Below are 18,418 nucleotides of genomic sequence, written 5' to 3'. Positions count from 1 at the left end.
TCTTGAAACAATTCTTTAGATATTTAATAAATCATTTATTTGCAAATAAATAATGTATACCACACCTAAATAAACATTTGGAAACTGGTATTCCCCAAGGATGTCATTTCTGTATTACAAATTGATAGAGTGAAGCTTCACTGAGTCACAGGAGCCAAAGCTGAAGCAGTCGCTCCTGCCATTCTCCTACTTATGAGACAGATACTTCATCAAGGAGTGTTTCCCGTTTCTGATGCTTCCATCAACGAGGTTAGCACAAAACTACCTTTGGTTACTCTGAACTTATAGTCCAGAGGATTTTATTTTCCTATACTTGAGCCCTTTCTATACACAGCCCTTCAAGCAAAGGGAAAGATTCTTATTATGAATCAAGAGGTTAATCTACATGGAGAAGTCATTTTAAAATACTACGCATGTTTTAAAATGAGTTCTCTTTACCCATGTTCTGAATTAGTCTTTCTGCTGAATGGTTTCTACATCTAGCCTAAGTACAGCCTGAAACTTAGGCAACATCGGGAACTATGGGGCTAAGTCCAAGGAGGTGCTTCTAAGGGCCTCAGAATTCTCCGCCTGAGAGATCAGTGCATCATCTGTCTACTCCGTATGACAACACACTTGAAAATACGGTGCATGTTTTTTACTTACATACCACCAGATACAACTCGTACCTTTAAAAAAAATTGTGTGCACACAGGGCACGTGTGGTTATCAGAGGACAACTTTGTGGAACTTGTTCCCTTCTTCCCCTTTTTGGGGGCTCCAGAGATCAAATTTACATCATCAGGCTTACACAAGCAAGTGCCTTACCAAGAGAGTTATCTCTCCAACCCACAGCCCACAGCCACTAGAGAACTAAGGAGTTTCAGAATTTCAATAACTTAAATATTTGATCATTCACACAGCTTCTAACTCCTTACATGAGAGGTACTAAATAAATTAAATGTTCTTTATTAACAGAGGGAAAAAAGGAAATCAAATGCTTCTAATGTAGTCAATCCTCAGAAAGGGCCCATCATCATTTGCAGCTGGAGAGGACACATTTCACTTCCAACCGTCCTTCCAAGTGGAAATTACTTTAAACATAAGGAAAATGAAAAAGGAGCCACACAGCCAATGCAGAGTACATTAAAACCCAAATGTAAAATATAATCAAGTGAAGTTTTCCTAAAAGAAGGAAACAGTCACTATTCATACCCTCAAGGAGATCAATTATACAACAAAGTTTAAGTGGACTGAGACACTTTTCTCGCTTTAGTGTAGATAAAAATAAATGCAAATAAAAATAAAACACATGTTGTCTAATTTGGGGGGATTATATAGTTAGAAATATATAATTCTATTGTTGTGGGCAGGGTTAGTTGAAATAAGTTAGCACAATCATTTGAATTGGTTGTCTGCACACGGGGCAGGGCTTATTTCTCTTTTTTAGCTTCTTTGCACATGTGAAACATGACATGAGATGTCCGGTTTTGCCATGAACGATGCAGCCGTTTTTAGGCCGCCCTTGGCAAATCACACATGGTTCAATGGCATTGAGAGAGAAGCCGGATTCCATGCTTTCTCCTCTGTTCTGTGTCTCCTCCTTCTCCAACTCTTTGACATCTTCTTGGCTGCCGTACACGATGCTACTGGAAGTGGATGGCTGGGAACAGTCCTCACTGTCCTGTGACTGGAAGACTTGTCCTTCTTTATCATCACTTTCCTCAAGGCATGGCTCCTTAGAGTCACTCACTGTAGTTTTTTTCCCATCAGGCACATCTACGCCTTCTTTTTCAGCGATCTCTCTGTTATCTTTCCCTTTCCCTTCGGGAAGCCAATTCTCACGAAGGGTCCAACATCTGTTGCAGTGGGGTGGAAGCGGGGGATTCATTTCACCACAGGAGGTGCATTTCCAATAGTCCTTCAATAAAAGAAGACATGAACCCTTTCGTTACTAGTCATAGCGAAGCTAGTAGCTTCAATATGCCTGAGGAAAAGTATATCACATAGTTCAATTTTCAGCATTTCATGTTTTACATAAGATAGGCAAAAAGAACATGAGGAATATAGTTAATGCTGTATACCAGAAATTAGCTAAGAGAGTAGATTTTAGGTACTTTCCCCACATGTACACACACAAAAAAGGAGAACTATGTAAAATAACAGACGTTAGTTTCTTTGACTATAGCCTGGGATCAATCCCTAGCACTGATTTAAAAAAAAAAGAAAGAAAGAAAGAAAGAAAAGAAAAGAAAAAAACTAAAAAAAAGTTCTATCTCCCCGCCACTCCCCCCAAATCTGTTACTTTTTGAAAGGTTTTAGAAACAGAACCAGCTAGGCTGGGAACCAGTCCACGGGCAGACTACTTGCTGATTATGCACAAGGGCCTGGCTCCATGCTCAGCACTGAGGAAAGTCTCTTCAATGCATGACTGATCTCCATACTGGAAATCCCAAAGTTACAAACCCTCAGTGTGGTACGTGTACCTATCAAGTCTTATCTGGCTGGGACAAACATAGCTTATCCACTTAGTTGAAGTAACTGGCACAGCATTTTCCCTATGTTTTTATGTCTGTTCCCACTTCCTTCAAAGCTCAATCTGGAACACTGCCTAGACATTACATGATAAATCCAGATGAAATCTGCTTTTCCTAGAGAAACACTTCCAACCCACCAGTCACTAGGATTCCTTAAGACATGCTCTAAAGGCCAGTTCAGCTGAACACCCCGTTTTTATCCCGAAGAGAAGTTCTTGTCAACTACTGGAGCTACAATCTGCCGTTCTCCCCATAATCCAAACTACATGCCCATCCTCGTCAGTCCTCCTGTATTCTAACTGCTCAGTGTGTCCTCCATATGGGAACTTCTCTCTACACAACTGGCAAGGCGAACTCTCCACATCCCTGAGTCATCACTGAACAGATCCTATATCCCTGCATAAACTGAAGGATAAATTTTCCCTGAGGACACTTCCTAGTGTACCCTGAATAAATAGATCCAGTTTACGTTGCCCGACAAGCAGCCTAATACAGAAGCAATGGGGGTAAAGTTTACATACCCTCCCATACTGATTCTTTGATTCCTAAGTGTGGCTTCCACTCATCCCCAAAACCAAACATAAAGGCCTTACAAGGCAGGGATGGATGTTTCAAGGGGTCCAATACATTCAAGTTTAAATTCCACCCCATAAAACCAAACAAATATAGCAACAGACCCCATTACAAAGAAGAAAAATGCTCTAAGTCCTAAGAGTTTAAATGTTTTAACTGTACAAATCACCTCACTTTAAGAAGTAAATTAAGGGCTGGAGAGATGGCTCAGAGGTTAAGAGCACTGACTGCTCTTCCAGAGGTCCTGAGTTCAATTCCCAGCAACCACATGGTGGCTCACAACCATCTGTAATGAGATCTGGCTCCCTCTTCTGTACACATAATAAATAAATCTTAAAAAAAAAAAAAAAAAAAAGAAGTAAATTAAGCAGTTTCCCAATTCTGACCTCAGCGCTGTGTTTTTATTTCTGTGACGTATCTGGATACTTACAGCTAAAGAAATTTCAGGATCTCCCTCAAAGGAGTCTGCATCACTTTCTCCTGTCTGATACACCGTGACTCGATAGACCTAGTAAGACAAATTCATTAGTATCAATTTACCACATTTCAACCAAAAAGGCTGAATTCTTAGTAAGTCCTAAACAAAGAACTTGAGCCACTAACTGTCCATGAGGAGTTCCGAGGGCAAAGTCAAACACAGTTCTAGTCAAGTAGGACAGAAAACTCTTCACCCACCATGGCAAGAGTTGTTAAACACTTAAACCAAACAAAATATTCAGGAAAAGCTATTTTATAAATTCAGTTATTAACCAGAAAACAACTAGAAATGTTAAAGGTATAGTTACTTCCACAAAGAGACACACAGATACTATCTGACACTTTCAACTGTTTGCTGCATGTTTGATGTTTGTGAAAAACAAATTAATATTAAAAATGGAGGGACAGAAGCGGTGGCGCTTGCCTTTGATCCCAGCACTCTGGAGGCAGAGGCAGGTGGATCACTGTGAGTTCTAAGCCAGTCTGGTCTACATGGCCAGGGCTTCATGTCTCAAATGAATGAATGAATGAATGAATGAATGAATGAATGAATGGGAGAACCAAATGGAGAAGTTTGTGGGCAGACCATTACAAGATTATCCATCAAAGCCTAAGTTTATAGTAATATGAGACTATAATAAATCATGCAATAAGAAACTATAAACTTTCACCTTAAATCCACAAATCAAAAAGCAAGAATTTCAAGTGAATCTGAACGTATCACATCTTCAATCTTATTAAAAAGCTAATGAACACAGAAACCCACCTCATCATCCTCATCTGAGAGCTCATGCCCTTCTTCACTCAGGCTGTAATCTTCTGAGTCAAGAGACTCAACTTCAAATTCCACACTAAATTGATCAGAAACCGAATCCTGATCCAACCAATCACCTGAATGTTCACTTACACCATCATCAAGGTCCTATGGAGAAAGAATAAAGTGAACTTAAATACATTGCCTCTGGGCCTCAATAAGAACTTCCTAAATTCATCCTGTGTCACTACTTCCTCCTCCTGCTCATGCTGCACAGACTGGCTCAAGGTTAAGGTTCAAGGTTATTATATTAATATTGAATCTTCCCTGCTCAAAATTCTACTACATGAAGGAAAAAGGCCAAAGGCCCTTAGCATTGAAGTTAGCATTATGAAATGCCCAGAGCTAAACACACCTTCTGTTCTACTCAACACCACACTCCAGCCAGATCTAGTTTCCTAATAATCCTACACTCACTTTCCCTCCCTAAGATAATTTGAGTTTCTAATTCTCTGACAATACCACGTTTAATGACCTTTCCTAATTATACGATTATTGATTATATACACACCTATTAATTATATGAAGCATAACTGCAAACTTCTCCTATTAAATACAAGAAGGCTAAGATCGACCTTAATCACACTATTAGCATGCCAGAATGCTAGTTACGACACTAATACAAATCTGGTATTTGGGTTTTTTGAGACATGATCTTCCTATGTAGCCCTGGATGGCCTAGAACATGTTATGTAGACCATACTTGGTTGTTAACTCGGAGAGCTCTGTCTGTTTCTGCTCCTGAATGCTGGGATTAAAAGCCTGTGCTATCAGCCCAGCAATGGTATATTTGTTTTGAAATAAATTTTGAGAATAACTTGATTTGCAAAGCTTCAAGATACATTTTTAAATTTAAAAAAAAAAATTCTATGTATTTTCAACTAGCCTCTCATTTTAGCATTTAGTAACTCACAGCTTCAGAACCTAATGTCTGTCTATGCTAAGGGTAGGAAGCATACACATACCAAGGCTACAATGTTCTGAATCAAGAGATTCAACTTCAAGGCTGGGTATGGTGAGACACACCTTTAATCCCAGCACTTGGGAAGCAGAGGAAGAGGCAAGAGGATCTCTGTGAGTTCAAGACCAGCCTGGTCTACAGAGGACAGCCAAGAGCCAGGACTAAATAGAGAGACCCAGTCTCAAAACAACATAAAAAAAGAGATTCAACTTCAAATTCTACACTAAATTGATCAGAAACTGGATCCTAATCTATAACTGAGAAAAATGCAAGACTCTGAGTCAGAATACAGGCATTCTCAATGTGATGTCAAAAGCTGTTGAACTTCAGACACATCATTTAACTTCTAGAGAATACGGTCCCTTGAAATATGAAAGGAGTCTGAATTAATATAATCCACAAAAAGTATATTATTTTACAAATTTCTAAGTGAAGACTTAAAGTGATGTTGATAAAACAGTAGAAAAAGCAACTCATCAAGAACTAGCTCTAACTCCTAGAGAGATCCCACTGACACAGGTTAAGACAGTCAGTCACATCTCTAGTGACCCAACAGTGTTCCTTCACTCCACTCAACTCTCTGGTATCAGACCTACTTCCTGCAGCAGTGCTCTGCAAGCTGTATCGTAACACCAGTGTATCTTTATAAATGACTCTCCTGAACAAAGCCATGCCTGTGTGTGCTACACATCTACCGTTGCTTTTCCACATTAAGAAGACCTAACAGGCCGGGCGGTGGTGGCGCACGCCTTTAATCCCAGCACTCGGGAGGCAGAGCCAGGCGGGATCTCTGAGTTTGAGGCCAGCCTGGTCTACAGCGCAAGATCCAGGACAGGCTCCAAAACTACAGAGAAACCCTGTCTCGAAAAACAAAAAACAAAAAAGAAGACCTAACGGGGCTGGAGAGATGGCTTAGAGGTTAAGAGCACTGGCTGCTCTTCCAGACATCCTAAGTTAAATTCCCAGCATCACACGGTGGCTCACAACCATCTGTAATATCTGGTGCCCTCTCCTGGCCTGCAGGCATAGACGCAGACCGAACACATACACAATAAATAAATCTTTAAAAAAAAAAAAAAAAAAAAGACGACCTAACAGGGACCAAAGCAGACCAGAACTAAAAGGTTCACTCTATGGTATTTGACAACCCTTTGGTTCTACAGTATCATGAAAACTGCAACACTGTTGGGAGCCAGAGACGGCTCATGGGTAACGATGCCAAGACTGAGGTGCTGAGTTCTCTATCCCTGGAACCCACATGGTGAAAGGAAGAAATCGATTTCCTCAAGCTGTCCTCTGTCCTCCTTACACTCTCACAAATGCACTGTGGCAGACATAAACACCCACACACATACACAAATGTTTTTTTCAAATGCAATGTCAAAAGCCATTTTGAAGCCAGGTGGTGGTGGTGGTGGTACACACCTTTAATCTCAGTACTTGGGAGACAGAAGCAGGTGGATCTCTCTGAGTTTGAGGCCAGCCTGGTCTACAAAGAGAGTTCTAGGACAGTCAGGGCTACACAGAGAAACCCTGTCTCAAATCCAACCCCTGCCCCCACCCAAAAAAAACCAAAAACCAAAAAAACGAAAAAACAAGTTGTTTTGAAAAGTGTGAGCTAAGGGGCAACACAGAAATAAAAAGGCATCACAGAAATATGTTTTGTCAGAGCTGGAGAAATGGCTCAGCTGTGAAGAGCACTGGCTGCTCTTCCATAAGACCCAAGTTCAATTTCCCAGCACCCACATGGCAGCTCGCAACTGTCTGTAACTCTAAGATTTGACACCCTCACACAGACATACATTCAAGTAAAACACCAATGCACATAAAATAAAAAATTTTTAAAAATGTTTTGTCTTATTTCAAATGTGTTTAGTTGTAGGAACCTTTAACAAATTATTTAACTATAGTTTTTCCTGTAAATGGACAGTGAGACTGCTGAGATTAACATTCAAATATAAGGGAAGTTAAAACAAAGCAAAAAAAAATAGTCCTATTAAAAGCATTCTCATTTAAGAAATTTAAGCTTAATTAAATTTTTAACTTGATTTTTATAAGAATACACACACACACACACACACAGAGACAGAGACACTCTGAGATTGAAGAACATAGGAAGGAGGGTAGAAAGATTTTGAGAGTCAAAGGTTGGGGGGAAGAGTTGGGAACAGCGTCTCTGGACTTGACACAGTCTATGCACCACGTACTGAGGACTGTGGCTGCCTGTCGAAAGTGAAGCTGGTCAACAGTCCAGCATGCATGGGGTGGGGGCTCACAGGCCCTAACACCTCACTGAGGAACTACTAGCAGTCGATGGCTTCTGGGGAAAGGGCAAGAGGGTGACTGTCTTCAGGAGTGTGCTCCAATCAAAGACCCACCACCTATGTGCACATGGCTAAACAAGTTGTATCCAAAGCATGTGGGAAGAGATACGGGGACGGGGGGAGGTAAATACAGTTAAAAACACTGTATACACATATGAAAACTCTCAAAGAATTAAAAATATTAAATAAAAAATTTTTTTTAAAAAAAGGAGCTGGAGAATAGCTCAGCTGTTAAAAGAACACAGAACACACACCAGTCTTGCAATTCAATTCCCATCACCCACTTTAGCATCCTCTTCTGGACTTGAGGGCACCTGCACTCACTTGTACCTACACTCACACACAGAATTAAAAACAGTGACCAAGAGACACTGCCATATTAACTAGTGTGGTGGTTTGGATGAGACGTCTCCAACAGTCCTGGGCATTTGATTACTTGGTACCCAGTGGGTGGCACTGTTTGGGAAGGCTGAGGAGGTGCAGCCTTACTGCAAGTACGTCACTGAGGGAGAGCTTTGAGATTTAAAAAGCCTTGCCAATTTCCAGTTTAGTCTTTCTGCTTCATGCTTGTTGTTAAGGATGCAAATTCTCAACTTCCTGCTCCAAAAACCATGCCTACCTCCTGCCACACCTCCCCACCATGATGGATCCGTACCCCTCTGGAATGGTAAGCCAAAATAAGCTCCTTCTTGAGTAAGTTGCCTTAGTCATGATATTTTATCACAGCAACAAAAAAGAAACTAATACACCAACGATGCACTTTTTTTAAAAAAATATTTTAAAGGGTTAAGCATCCTTACAGCTAAATAGAGGTTTGCCCAGCATGTGGAAGGCCCTGGGTTGGGGGCATAGTTCAATGTCCAAAACTACATTTAAAAATAAAAATAAAAAAAACAAAAAAACAAAAAAACAAATCACTCTTTTAAAAATTTGTCTTCGTTGTTATTTTTTGTGTACGGGTGTTTTGCCTGCACGTATGTACATGTGCCATGTGTATGCTCGGTGCCTACAGAAGTCAGACAAGGTCATCTGATCCTCTGGAACCGTGGTTACAGATGATTGTTAGCCACAACATGGATGCTGGAAATTGAACTTAGGTCCTCTGGAAAAGCAGCAAGTGTTCTTCACTACTGACTATCTCTCCAGTCTCCACCTCTCCCCACCCCTCGCGGGGGGGGGGGGGGGGGGGGGGGACGGGGGGGGGGGGGACGGGGGGGGGGGGAACGGGGGGGGGGGGGGACGGGACGGGACTTTTATTGCAGCTCAACTTTGAACAAATAAATCAGCATGGTCTGAGTTTAATTTCTGTCATACACAGATCTAGAAATCAGAGGCCTATTTATTAATCAGCTCTGTGAAACGTAGGTTTACACATGGACAGTGAGTACCGGTACTGTCTTTACTGGTATAGAGCTCCAACTAAGCTAAACTTCCCAACTTTGAAAGCCGTCTTTAGTGGGACACATGAAGTTTCCACAGCAATTTCCAGGCCAGCCAGGGTTACAGTGAATCCCTGTCTTTAAATATTCAAGTAGGGTCAGGGGTATACAATGGTAGTGCTTGCCTAGCATGTGCTGTGTTTGATCCTTGGCAAGGAAAGCAAACTTGCCTTAGATGTCTACAGTACATGACTGAGCTGAATTTCCAGGCTCCTTCTTGTATTTAAAAAGTCACTTCTATATGTTCAGATGACTGTATACTCCAGCACACTTGAGCTGACTACTAGTACAGGAGTCCACAAAGGTTCTCTCACATTGAGATGACATCAGTAATGATGGAATCTGTATTCATTTTTCCAGGAGCAGGGCTACTCTAATCTCCGACCTCTATCTCCAAACCTAGAGGTACAAGCAGGGAGCTCTATGTAGCTTTAAAATTACAATTTACCACTGTGTTCAGCAACAATCTATCAAACATGGGCATTTGTTATTGATACATGTTTATTTATTATAAAACTAAAGAACAACTGTAAGATAAAAACCTGAAGTAGGTGGCAAGCCATTGCTGAAAAAGCCCCATCACCACCGCTTCCTGGCTCACCAAGGATGAGCATCCCTCTGCTCTGCTTCCTCTCTCGGTCACACCCATCCCCAATGAATAACCCGCTGCTTGGACCAAAAGGCTCTTCTCAATTGGCTAGTGAACCAGTGACAGAATTCCTGTAACAGGCATTCTATTTATAAGCTTATTAGGACTTTAATTTTTTAAAAACCTTTTTTTTTTTTTTCTAATTTAAAACCAAAACACAGGACTGGAGAGATGACTCAGGGGTTTAGAGCATTTGTTGCTCTTGCAGATGACCCAGGTTCCATTCCCTGCACCCAGACAGGCTCACAACCATCCATACTACAGTCCAGGGGATTCACCGCCCTCTTCTGGCCTCCAGGGCATTGCATGCATGTGAAACATTCTAGCTGACAAAACCCTTACATAAAAAAATAAGCCTGGTGGTGGTGGTGCACGCCTTAACCCCAGCACTTGGGAGGCAGAGACAGGCAGATCTCTCTAAGTTCAAGGCCAGCCTGGTCTACAAACCAAGTTCCAGGACAGCCAGAGCTGTTGCAGAGAAACTCTGTCTCCCAAAAACATACATAATAAATAAAAAATAAAACAAATAAGATAACTTCTAAATCATCAACACCAGAGGCCTACCTGGTTTGAGGGGGTCTCTGTGGACTCACTGCTGCTGCTTCTTTCACAGCATATCTCCCTCAGCACACACAGAGCCAGGCTTTCATCAAAGGAGAGGGACCTATGGCGCTTCCTCTGTCGCTCACCAGGTAGTTCATCTGCGTTTTCTTCTATATTAAGGGAAAACAGTAGTTAAATCCTTGTACCGTGGCTGATTTAGAAACTGCAATGTCTTCAGTACCTATTTATCTATTTGTAACATTTGTTTGTTTGTTTGTTTTTTCGAGACAGAGTTTCTCTGTGTAGTTTTGGTGCCTTTCCTGGATCTCACTCTAGACCAGGCTGGCCTCGAACTCACAAAGATCCACCTGGCTCTGCCTCCCAAGTGCTGGGATTAAAGGCGTGCGCCACTGCCACCTGGCTACAAAATTTAATTTCAATTAATTTGAACAGAAAGTCAACCATTTATATTCCAAAAGTCAAATGTTCCACTGGATCTGTCCAACTAAGTACACTTCAAAGCTTCAAATCTTTGGGGCCAGAGAGATGGCTCAGTGGTTAAGAGCACTGACTGCTCTTCCAGAGAACCTGGGTTCAATCCCCAACACCCACATGGCAGCTCACAACTGTCTGTAACTGCAAGATCCAACATCCTCACACAGTCATACATACAGGCAAAACACCAATAAAGTTTAAAAAAAAAAAAAGGCGGGCTGGAGAGATGGCTCAGAGCATTGACTGCTCTTCCAGAGGTCCTGAGTTCAATTCCCAGCAACCATATGGTGGCTCACAACCATCTGTAATGAGATCTGGTGCCCTCTTCTGGCCTGCAGGGATACATGCAGACAGAACACTGTGTACATAATAAATAAATCTTTAAAAAAAAAAGAGCTTCCAATCTTTTTTCTGAACTTTACCTCCACAAGTTACAATAAATTTAATCCTTCTAGAGCTTTTTCTGTCAACACTAAGCTTTAAAAATATGACTATGCTAGGTATGGTGGCGCATACCTAATGCCTTTAATTCTTAACACCTGGGAGGCAGAGACAGGTGAATCTGAGTTTGAGGCCAGCCTGGTCTATACAGAGATGCTGTCCCAAAAAAATAATTAAAGTAAAATAGAAAATAAGACTTCATCTCCTTTTTTATTAAAAGAACCAAAATTAGGAGTCTAGAGCAGCGGTTCTCAACCTTCCTGATGCTGCGACCCTTTAACAGTTTCCTCACGGTGTGGTGACCCCCAACCATAAAATTCTCGTTGTAGCTACTTCATAACTGTAATTTTACTACTGTTAGGAATCATAACATACACATCTGTGTTTTCCGATGGTCTTAGGTGACCCCTGTGAAAAGGTCGTCTGACACCCCCCAGGGGTCTCGACCCATAGGTTGAGAAGCACTGCATTAGAGGAAGACACACACAACACACATATACACACACACACACACACACACACACACACACACACACACACCCCAACAACTGTTAAATATGTCCAACATTCCCTATCTATACCTGTCTCACTAATTGCTCTCCTTCTGGATGAGGTAGACGGTCTGGAAACTGGATCTGAAGAGGAAGGCTTCTCTTCCGGTGGCTCCTGCACAGGGTCCTAAGCACACATGAAAACATGAAACATGAAAGTAAACACACAGCCCAGGCTTCTCCACATCCTGTTTTATACAACCCTCCAGCTCTCAAGAACTGCTTGTCATGAGGAGGAGAGATGGCTCAGAGGTTAAGACCTTTGCTGCTCTTGCCTGGATGACTTTCGGTTCCCACCACTCATGTCTGGGGCAGCTCCAGGTGACCTGACATCCTCCTCTGGCCCGAGGATGCACACGCACACACGCACACACGCACACACGCTCACACGCTCACAGACAATACACACAAATAGAAATTTTAAAAAGGAAACTTATTTAACCATTACCTTCCAATCACTGCCACCTTCAGGTTGACACCTGCTCTCACTCATGGATGTGCCGGAGTCTGCAGGCTCTAAGAGAAAGTAAAAACTGACTCAACACAAGAACAAGAATTCAACATCACCAGTCTAACACAGCCTGTACAAAATTTAACCTTTCAACAAACATTAACCATGTATGTCCCGAGTGTCATCTGCATGCTAAAACCTGGAGATGAAACTTTAAAACAAGAATTATAAAGTAAAATGAGCACATTTTTATAATATACTAGCAGATGCTGGGCATGGTAGCGCACACCTTTAATCCCAGCACTCGGGAGGCAGAGGTAAGCAGAGTTGGCAGATCTGAGTTGGAGGCCAGCCTGATCTACAGAGTGAGTTCCAGGACAGCCAGGGCTGTACATTGAAACCCTGTCTTGCGGAGGGGCGAGGAGAGGCTGTACTAGCAGAGGAAACAAAGTATTGTTTGATAGATGTGGGGGAAAGAGACTAAAGAACTACCAGGACAGATTTTGTAACAGCCTGTGCTGAAGCTAGTGTATAAAAGACATTCCAGACAGAAAAAATACTATCTAAGAAGGAATCCAGACACACAAACAGTTCTGTGGCACAATATTAAAAACTAATTCATTTTTACTGGAACGGAAGCAGGGTCATTGTGCAAGGAGCCATGTGTGCTCAGTCAAACAGCACAAGATGTCCTTCTTCTGAGCAGTTATTTAAACTTGCCTAAGGCCATTTTGTAACCTCTCACCACTAAAAGGGTGATATGGCTGATTTCCTAGCTCATAGAACTATTCTCCCCAGGGAGCAATCAGAAAACTCCCAAATAAGGAGTAACAAATCACTGATAAAGTAGAATTTACATAGAAACAAACCATTGGGCATGACATACACCAATCATCCTCAGCTACTGGGCAGACTCAGATAGGATTACAAATTTGAGGCCAGCCCGGGCAATTCAGTGAGACTGTCAAAATAAAATGGAAAGAGCTGTAGGTAATCCAGTGGAAGAGGCCTCAACTAGCATGAGTGAGGCCCTGGGCTCAATGTCCAGTATGGGAAAACAACCGATAGAACACAGAGGAAAGCAAACAACTTGAGAAACATTAAGACTATAAGAACTGGTTAAGACCAGGTGTTAGAGCTGGGCGGTGATGGCATGAACGAGGACTCCTAGGAGGCAGCCTGGTCTCCAGGACAGCCAGGGTTACACACAGAGAAACCCTGTCTTAAAAAAAAAATAAAGACCAGGAGTTTGCTATGTAGTGTGGAAGGAGCTGATAAAGTGAATCCCAAGAGACTAATTAGATGAAAACATGTGTGGTACCACTCACCAAGAGATGATTTTAGGAAGGTGAAAGATTTAGATTGGAAAATAATGAATTTTAATGAGCCACTCAGGTAGACAGGTATAGTTTGCATTTAGTTTTACAGACCAATCTCTCAAAACATCAAAATTCCAGAACTGGGAAGGACAAAATTACCCCAAATCATAACCAAATACCCTTCACTGCCAGCCTGAAGCACTTCCGTCACCAGCAGTCATGACTGAGCACTGACCAGGCACTCTGAAATGATGGGTTACCACAATTTAACTCCCTCACATTCTGTGGCAATATACAGACTGTAAACTGAATACGTGCACAGACAGGCTGTGTTACCTGGGTATTTGCCTTAGTACATTTAATAGATATAGGACAAATTAGTAAAGTACCAAGTATGACAAGGTTGACAATTCTGATCTAGGATTTTCAAAATGACTTTAACTGAAACACAAAACTGAAAATGAAAATAACGTAAGTAGTTTACAGCTGACCCTTTAGTTCTTCTAGTCATCTGTCAGTTATTTAAATGAATGACGACTATTAGAAACTTGAGAAAATTCAAAGCGCTGCCACAGATTCCATAACAATAGATTGTGCCATCATTTGACTTCATAAAGAGCCTTAGAGGTCACCAGTAATCCCAGCACATTCATGAGGCAGAAGCCAAAAGATCCCAAGTTCAAAGCCAGCCTGGCTACTCTGTTTCACATTAAAAAAAAAAAAGACTCAGTTACCAAATTAATCATTACTTTGTTCTGGGTTAAGGTAAGATCCTGGTGCTTTTTATAGGCATTATTTTGGTATTGAATCCCAAATCAACAATTTAATAAAATACTATACTATGCAGTATGCGATCTGAATGGGACACAGGAAGCAGACATATAGTGTAGTATACGCAATAACACAACACAATAAACTGACTACAGAATGGAATAGTGAATCACAAGAGAGTGGTCAATTCAGTCTAGAAACCAAACAAGCTTCTGAACACAGCAGCTATAGTTTAAGGATAACCTTTATAAGTTTGATAATGTTTTGGAGCCTGTACCTACCAGTATTCAAATATACACTACTAGCCAGATATGGTGGTGCATAAACCTATAATCCTAGGGAGCTTGGGAGGCTGAAGAAGGAAGATCACCAACTCCAAAATAATAAGAGATACATAGTAGAATCTTGTCTCAAAACATCTTTAAAGTTGGGGAGGTAATGTAAGCCTTCTCAACTCAGTGTTTATATACTGTAGAAATAAAAGTATTTATAGCATGAAAATCAGCAACCACTACAAATCAGCATTTTTTCCTTGGAAAGAAGCTTGTTAAAAATGTGTTATGGGACCTGGCATAGTGGCCCACACCTTTAGTCCCAGCACTTAGGAGGCAGAGACAGGTGGAGCTCTGTGAGTTCAAGGTCTGCCTGGTCTACATAGTGAATTCTAGCTTAGCCAGGGATGTATAGTGAGATCCTGTCTTGAAAAAAAAGGGGTGGGGGAGGGGAAAGAGGGAGGAAGGGGAAGAGGGGAAAGGAGGGAAGAAGAAAGGAGGAGGAGGAGGAGGAGGAAGAAAAGGGGGAGGAGGGAGGAAGGAGAAGGAAGAGGGGGAGAAGGGAGGAAGGAGGGGGAGAGGAGGGAGGAGGAGAAAGAAGAAGGAAGGGGGAGAGGAGAGAGGAAGGAGGGGGAAGAGGGGGGAAGGAGGAGGAAGACTGACCCTTCTTTTAAAAAAGTATCTATGAAAATACTTATTCCATGTGTTCTGCCTTTACAGAATGAAAACCAAATGCCTTTACTAGATTCTCAAAAAGGCTGCATCCCAAAATAATGAGTTAAGTCAGTCTGGAATGTAGCTCAGTGTCAAGAGTGCTGGTGAACCACACATGAGGACCTATGTTCAATTCTCAGCACTACAAAAAAAGAACTGCAAGTAGAGAGCTAAACTGTTGCTTATCTAAAAAATGGAAAACGTCTGTCTACTCAAAAACAAGAGAAAGACCAAGAACAGATGAGATCTCACTCTTCAAGGGCCTACCTAGGTCCCGAACACCTCAGTTTCTCAAGGTCCGACCACACTTCTACCAGGGAGCCTTTAACACCGTCTATTTTTCAAAAGACATCCTAACTGATAACTCAAGGTTTCAACAGACATAAACAGGCATTCAACTTTGTATCACACATTGTTGATTACACTTTTCATACTACAGTTTCAGTTGACATGCATTTCCTACTCAAGTTTATACATGATGGAAAGAGAACCAACTCCCTCACGTCGTCATTTGACAATGCACACTGAGCACACAGAAGTGCTCATACACACACAAACAAATGTGGGTTTGCTTGTTTTGTTTTAAAGGAGTATCATGGGACTGGAGAGATGGCTCGGTGGGTAAAAGCACATTCTGGAGCAGAGCTAAGTTCCCTTTCTCAGCACTCACGTCACGTGGAATCCAACACCTCTGGCCTCTGTGGACACCTGCACTTATGTGCACATACGCACATACAAGGACACACACATAATTTTTCTTTCTTTTTTTTTTTTTTCTTTGAGATAGGTTCTCATTATATAGACTTGGCTGGACAGATCCATCTGCCTCTGCCTCCCAAGTGCTGAGATTGAAGGTATGAGTCACCATACCAGGCTCCACAATTAAATTTTTTTCAAGAGGGTTGGAGTGATGGCTCTGGAGGTTAAGAGCACTAGACGTGGCCGGGCGGTGGTGGCGCACACCTTTAATACCAGCACTCAGGAGGCAGAGCCAGGCGGATCTCTGTGAGTTCGAGGCCAGCGTGGGCTACAAAGTGAGTTCCAGGGCGCAAAGCTACACAGAGAAACCCTGTCTCAAAAAAAAAAAAAAAAAAAAAAAAAAAAGCACTAGACGTTCTTCCAAGAGGTAGCAGCTCATTCACAACAGTCTAACTCCAGTCCTAGGAGATCAATGCCCTTCTTCTGGTCTCTGTGAGCACTGCACACAAGGGATGCACAGACATACATACAGGCAAAACACCCCTACATGTAACATGAAAAGAGCCGTTTTCAATTTATTTGTTTGGTTTTGGTTTTTTCAAGACAGGGTTTCTCTGTGTAACAACCCTAGCTGTCCTGGAACTTGCTCTGTAGACCAGGCTGGCCATGAACTCTCAAGAGATCCACCTGCCTCTGCCTCCCAAGTGCTGGGATTAAAGACACATGCCACCACTGCCCAGCTTGTTTTTAATTTTTAAAAAAAGAATGAGAACGAACCAAAGGGCTGCTGAGGCAGCTAACTAGTACAACACTTTCCAAGCACAGATGAGTCCCTGTGTTCAATTCCCAGCAGTGCTGAATAAATAAATGAATGCCACAGGGGCTCTAATCCCAGCTACTTGGAGGGGAGCAGGAAGACCGAGTTCCAAACCAGCCTGGATAATTTACAGAGAGATCTAATCTCAAAACAAAAAAGTAAATAGAGGCTGAAAATATGGCTCTGGTTAAGAGCACTGGTTACTATTCCAGAGAATCTGGATCCAATTCCCAGCACCAACACAACCATCTCTAATCCAGTTCCAGGAGATGATGGTCCCTTCTGTCCTCAGAGGCACTGCACACAGATGGTACACAGACATACAAAACACTTACACATATGAAAATAAGCAATAATTTACAAAAAAATTAGTGGGCACTGAAAGAGCTGACTAAAAATTCAGAGAACCAGAAATACGAAACACAAAATCCACATCAGTAACAATGTCTCTGATGTTTTGCTTTGCATTTTTACTTTACAGTGCTAAGGATTCAAGCTAGAACTGCACACACGGCAGGAAAGCACTCTATCACTAAGTATACCTCAAGTCCTCAAACTGTTGTAAGAACTGGCAAGGCGGTTCACAAGGTCGAAGGGTGTGCATGTATGCCTCAAGATCTGAGCTGGATCTCTAGAACCCACATAAAGAGAACTCTGCAAAATTGTTATGTGCATCATGGTACCTGTGTCCCATCCCAGACACATAGCACATATACACACATTTAAAAGCTCCAGGGTTCTCAGCTACATAGTGAGTTTGAGGTTAGACTAGGATACATGAGACCCTGAATCAAAAAGAATTGTCTTTAAAATTACAGTATTTTCATATTATTCAAAATTAACTTACCTTGCTGACTTACGACCACCAAGTTTCTGTAGATCATTGTATATATTTTCCTTGTAAGAAAAAGAAAAATTATAACTAGAGAACCTATAACTGGAATAAGTTATATCCACTTACACACCCACACAACTTGACTGGACTGCTCTCAAAAAGAAGTCAGGCCTGGTGACCCGAGTTTGACTCCTCAATGCTGTCTCTGGAACCCCCCACTCACAGTGAGTGGCACATGCACAATTAAAAACAAACAAACAAACAGATTTTTAAGATTCCAGAGTTCAGGTTCCCAAACAATATACCCGCTCCCACCAAAAAAACAAACAAACGTCAGGGCCAGGAGTGTTAACTGCAGTAGAGCATTTTGTATACAAGGCTACAGTTTGTCTCTGACAGAAGGACAGAGATGGAGAGGAGCTGCAGCTTTACTGATTAATTTACCTGTGCTCTTTCACAGAGAAGCTTGGCACTCCAAACAAATCTCCTAGAAGATCATTTGAACAATACACAATATGTTGCTGCTTCTCATCATATAATCGTTTAGTCATAATATACTGGCCAAGATAAAATATAATCTGAAATAGAAATAACGGTTTCTAAGTATTAAAACTAAGTATCAATTTTACATACATTGAGAAATACCCCACTTATCTAAACAACCACCATATCCACAATCATGTATAAGACCAACATTTTGTATTTAGAACCTCTTTTAAACACTTTTTTTGTTTTGAGACAGGGTTTCTCTGTGTAG

At 41.6% G+C, this 18,418-nt stretch overlaps 1 protein-coding gene across 4 annotated transcripts in view; it reads right to left on the bottom strand.

Annotated features, from left to right (window-relative positions):
- The window catches only part of Mdm2 (MDM2 proto-oncogene), a 28,098-nt gene continuing 9,680 nt past the window's right edge, over window positions 1-18,418 (bottom strand). For all 4 annotated transcript variants that reach the window (XM_059245164.1, XM_059245166.1, XM_059245163.1 and 1 more), the window contains 8 exons: window positions 18,106-18,239; window positions 17,674-17,723; window positions 12,232-12,299; window positions 11,814-11,910; window positions 10,318-10,466; window positions 4,333-4,488; window positions 3,520-3,597; window positions 1-1,900 (listed from right to left, as the gene is read on the bottom strand). In XM_059245164.1, the coding sequence (XP_059101147.1) occupies window positions 1,355-1,900; window positions 3,520-3,597; window positions 4,333-4,488; window positions 10,318-10,466; window positions 11,814-11,910; window positions 12,232-12,299; window positions 17,674-17,723; window positions 18,106-18,239 (1,278 nt within the window). In that variant the 3' untranslated portion in view covers window positions 1-1,354. The remainder of the gene's footprint in view (window positions 1,901-3,519; window positions 3,598-4,332; window positions 4,489-10,317; window positions 10,467-11,813; window positions 11,911-12,231; window positions 12,300-17,673; window positions 17,724-18,105; window positions 18,240-18,418) is intronic.

This window comes from Peromyscus eremicus, chromosome 18 (genome assembly GCF_949786415.1).
Source record: "Peromyscus eremicus chromosome 18, PerEre_H2_v1, whole genome shotgun sequence".
Lineage (NCBI taxonomy): Eukaryota > Metazoa > Chordata > Mammalia > Rodentia > Cricetidae > Peromyscus > Peromyscus eremicus.
This window is presented reverse-complemented; position numbering and strand designations above follow the sequence as displayed.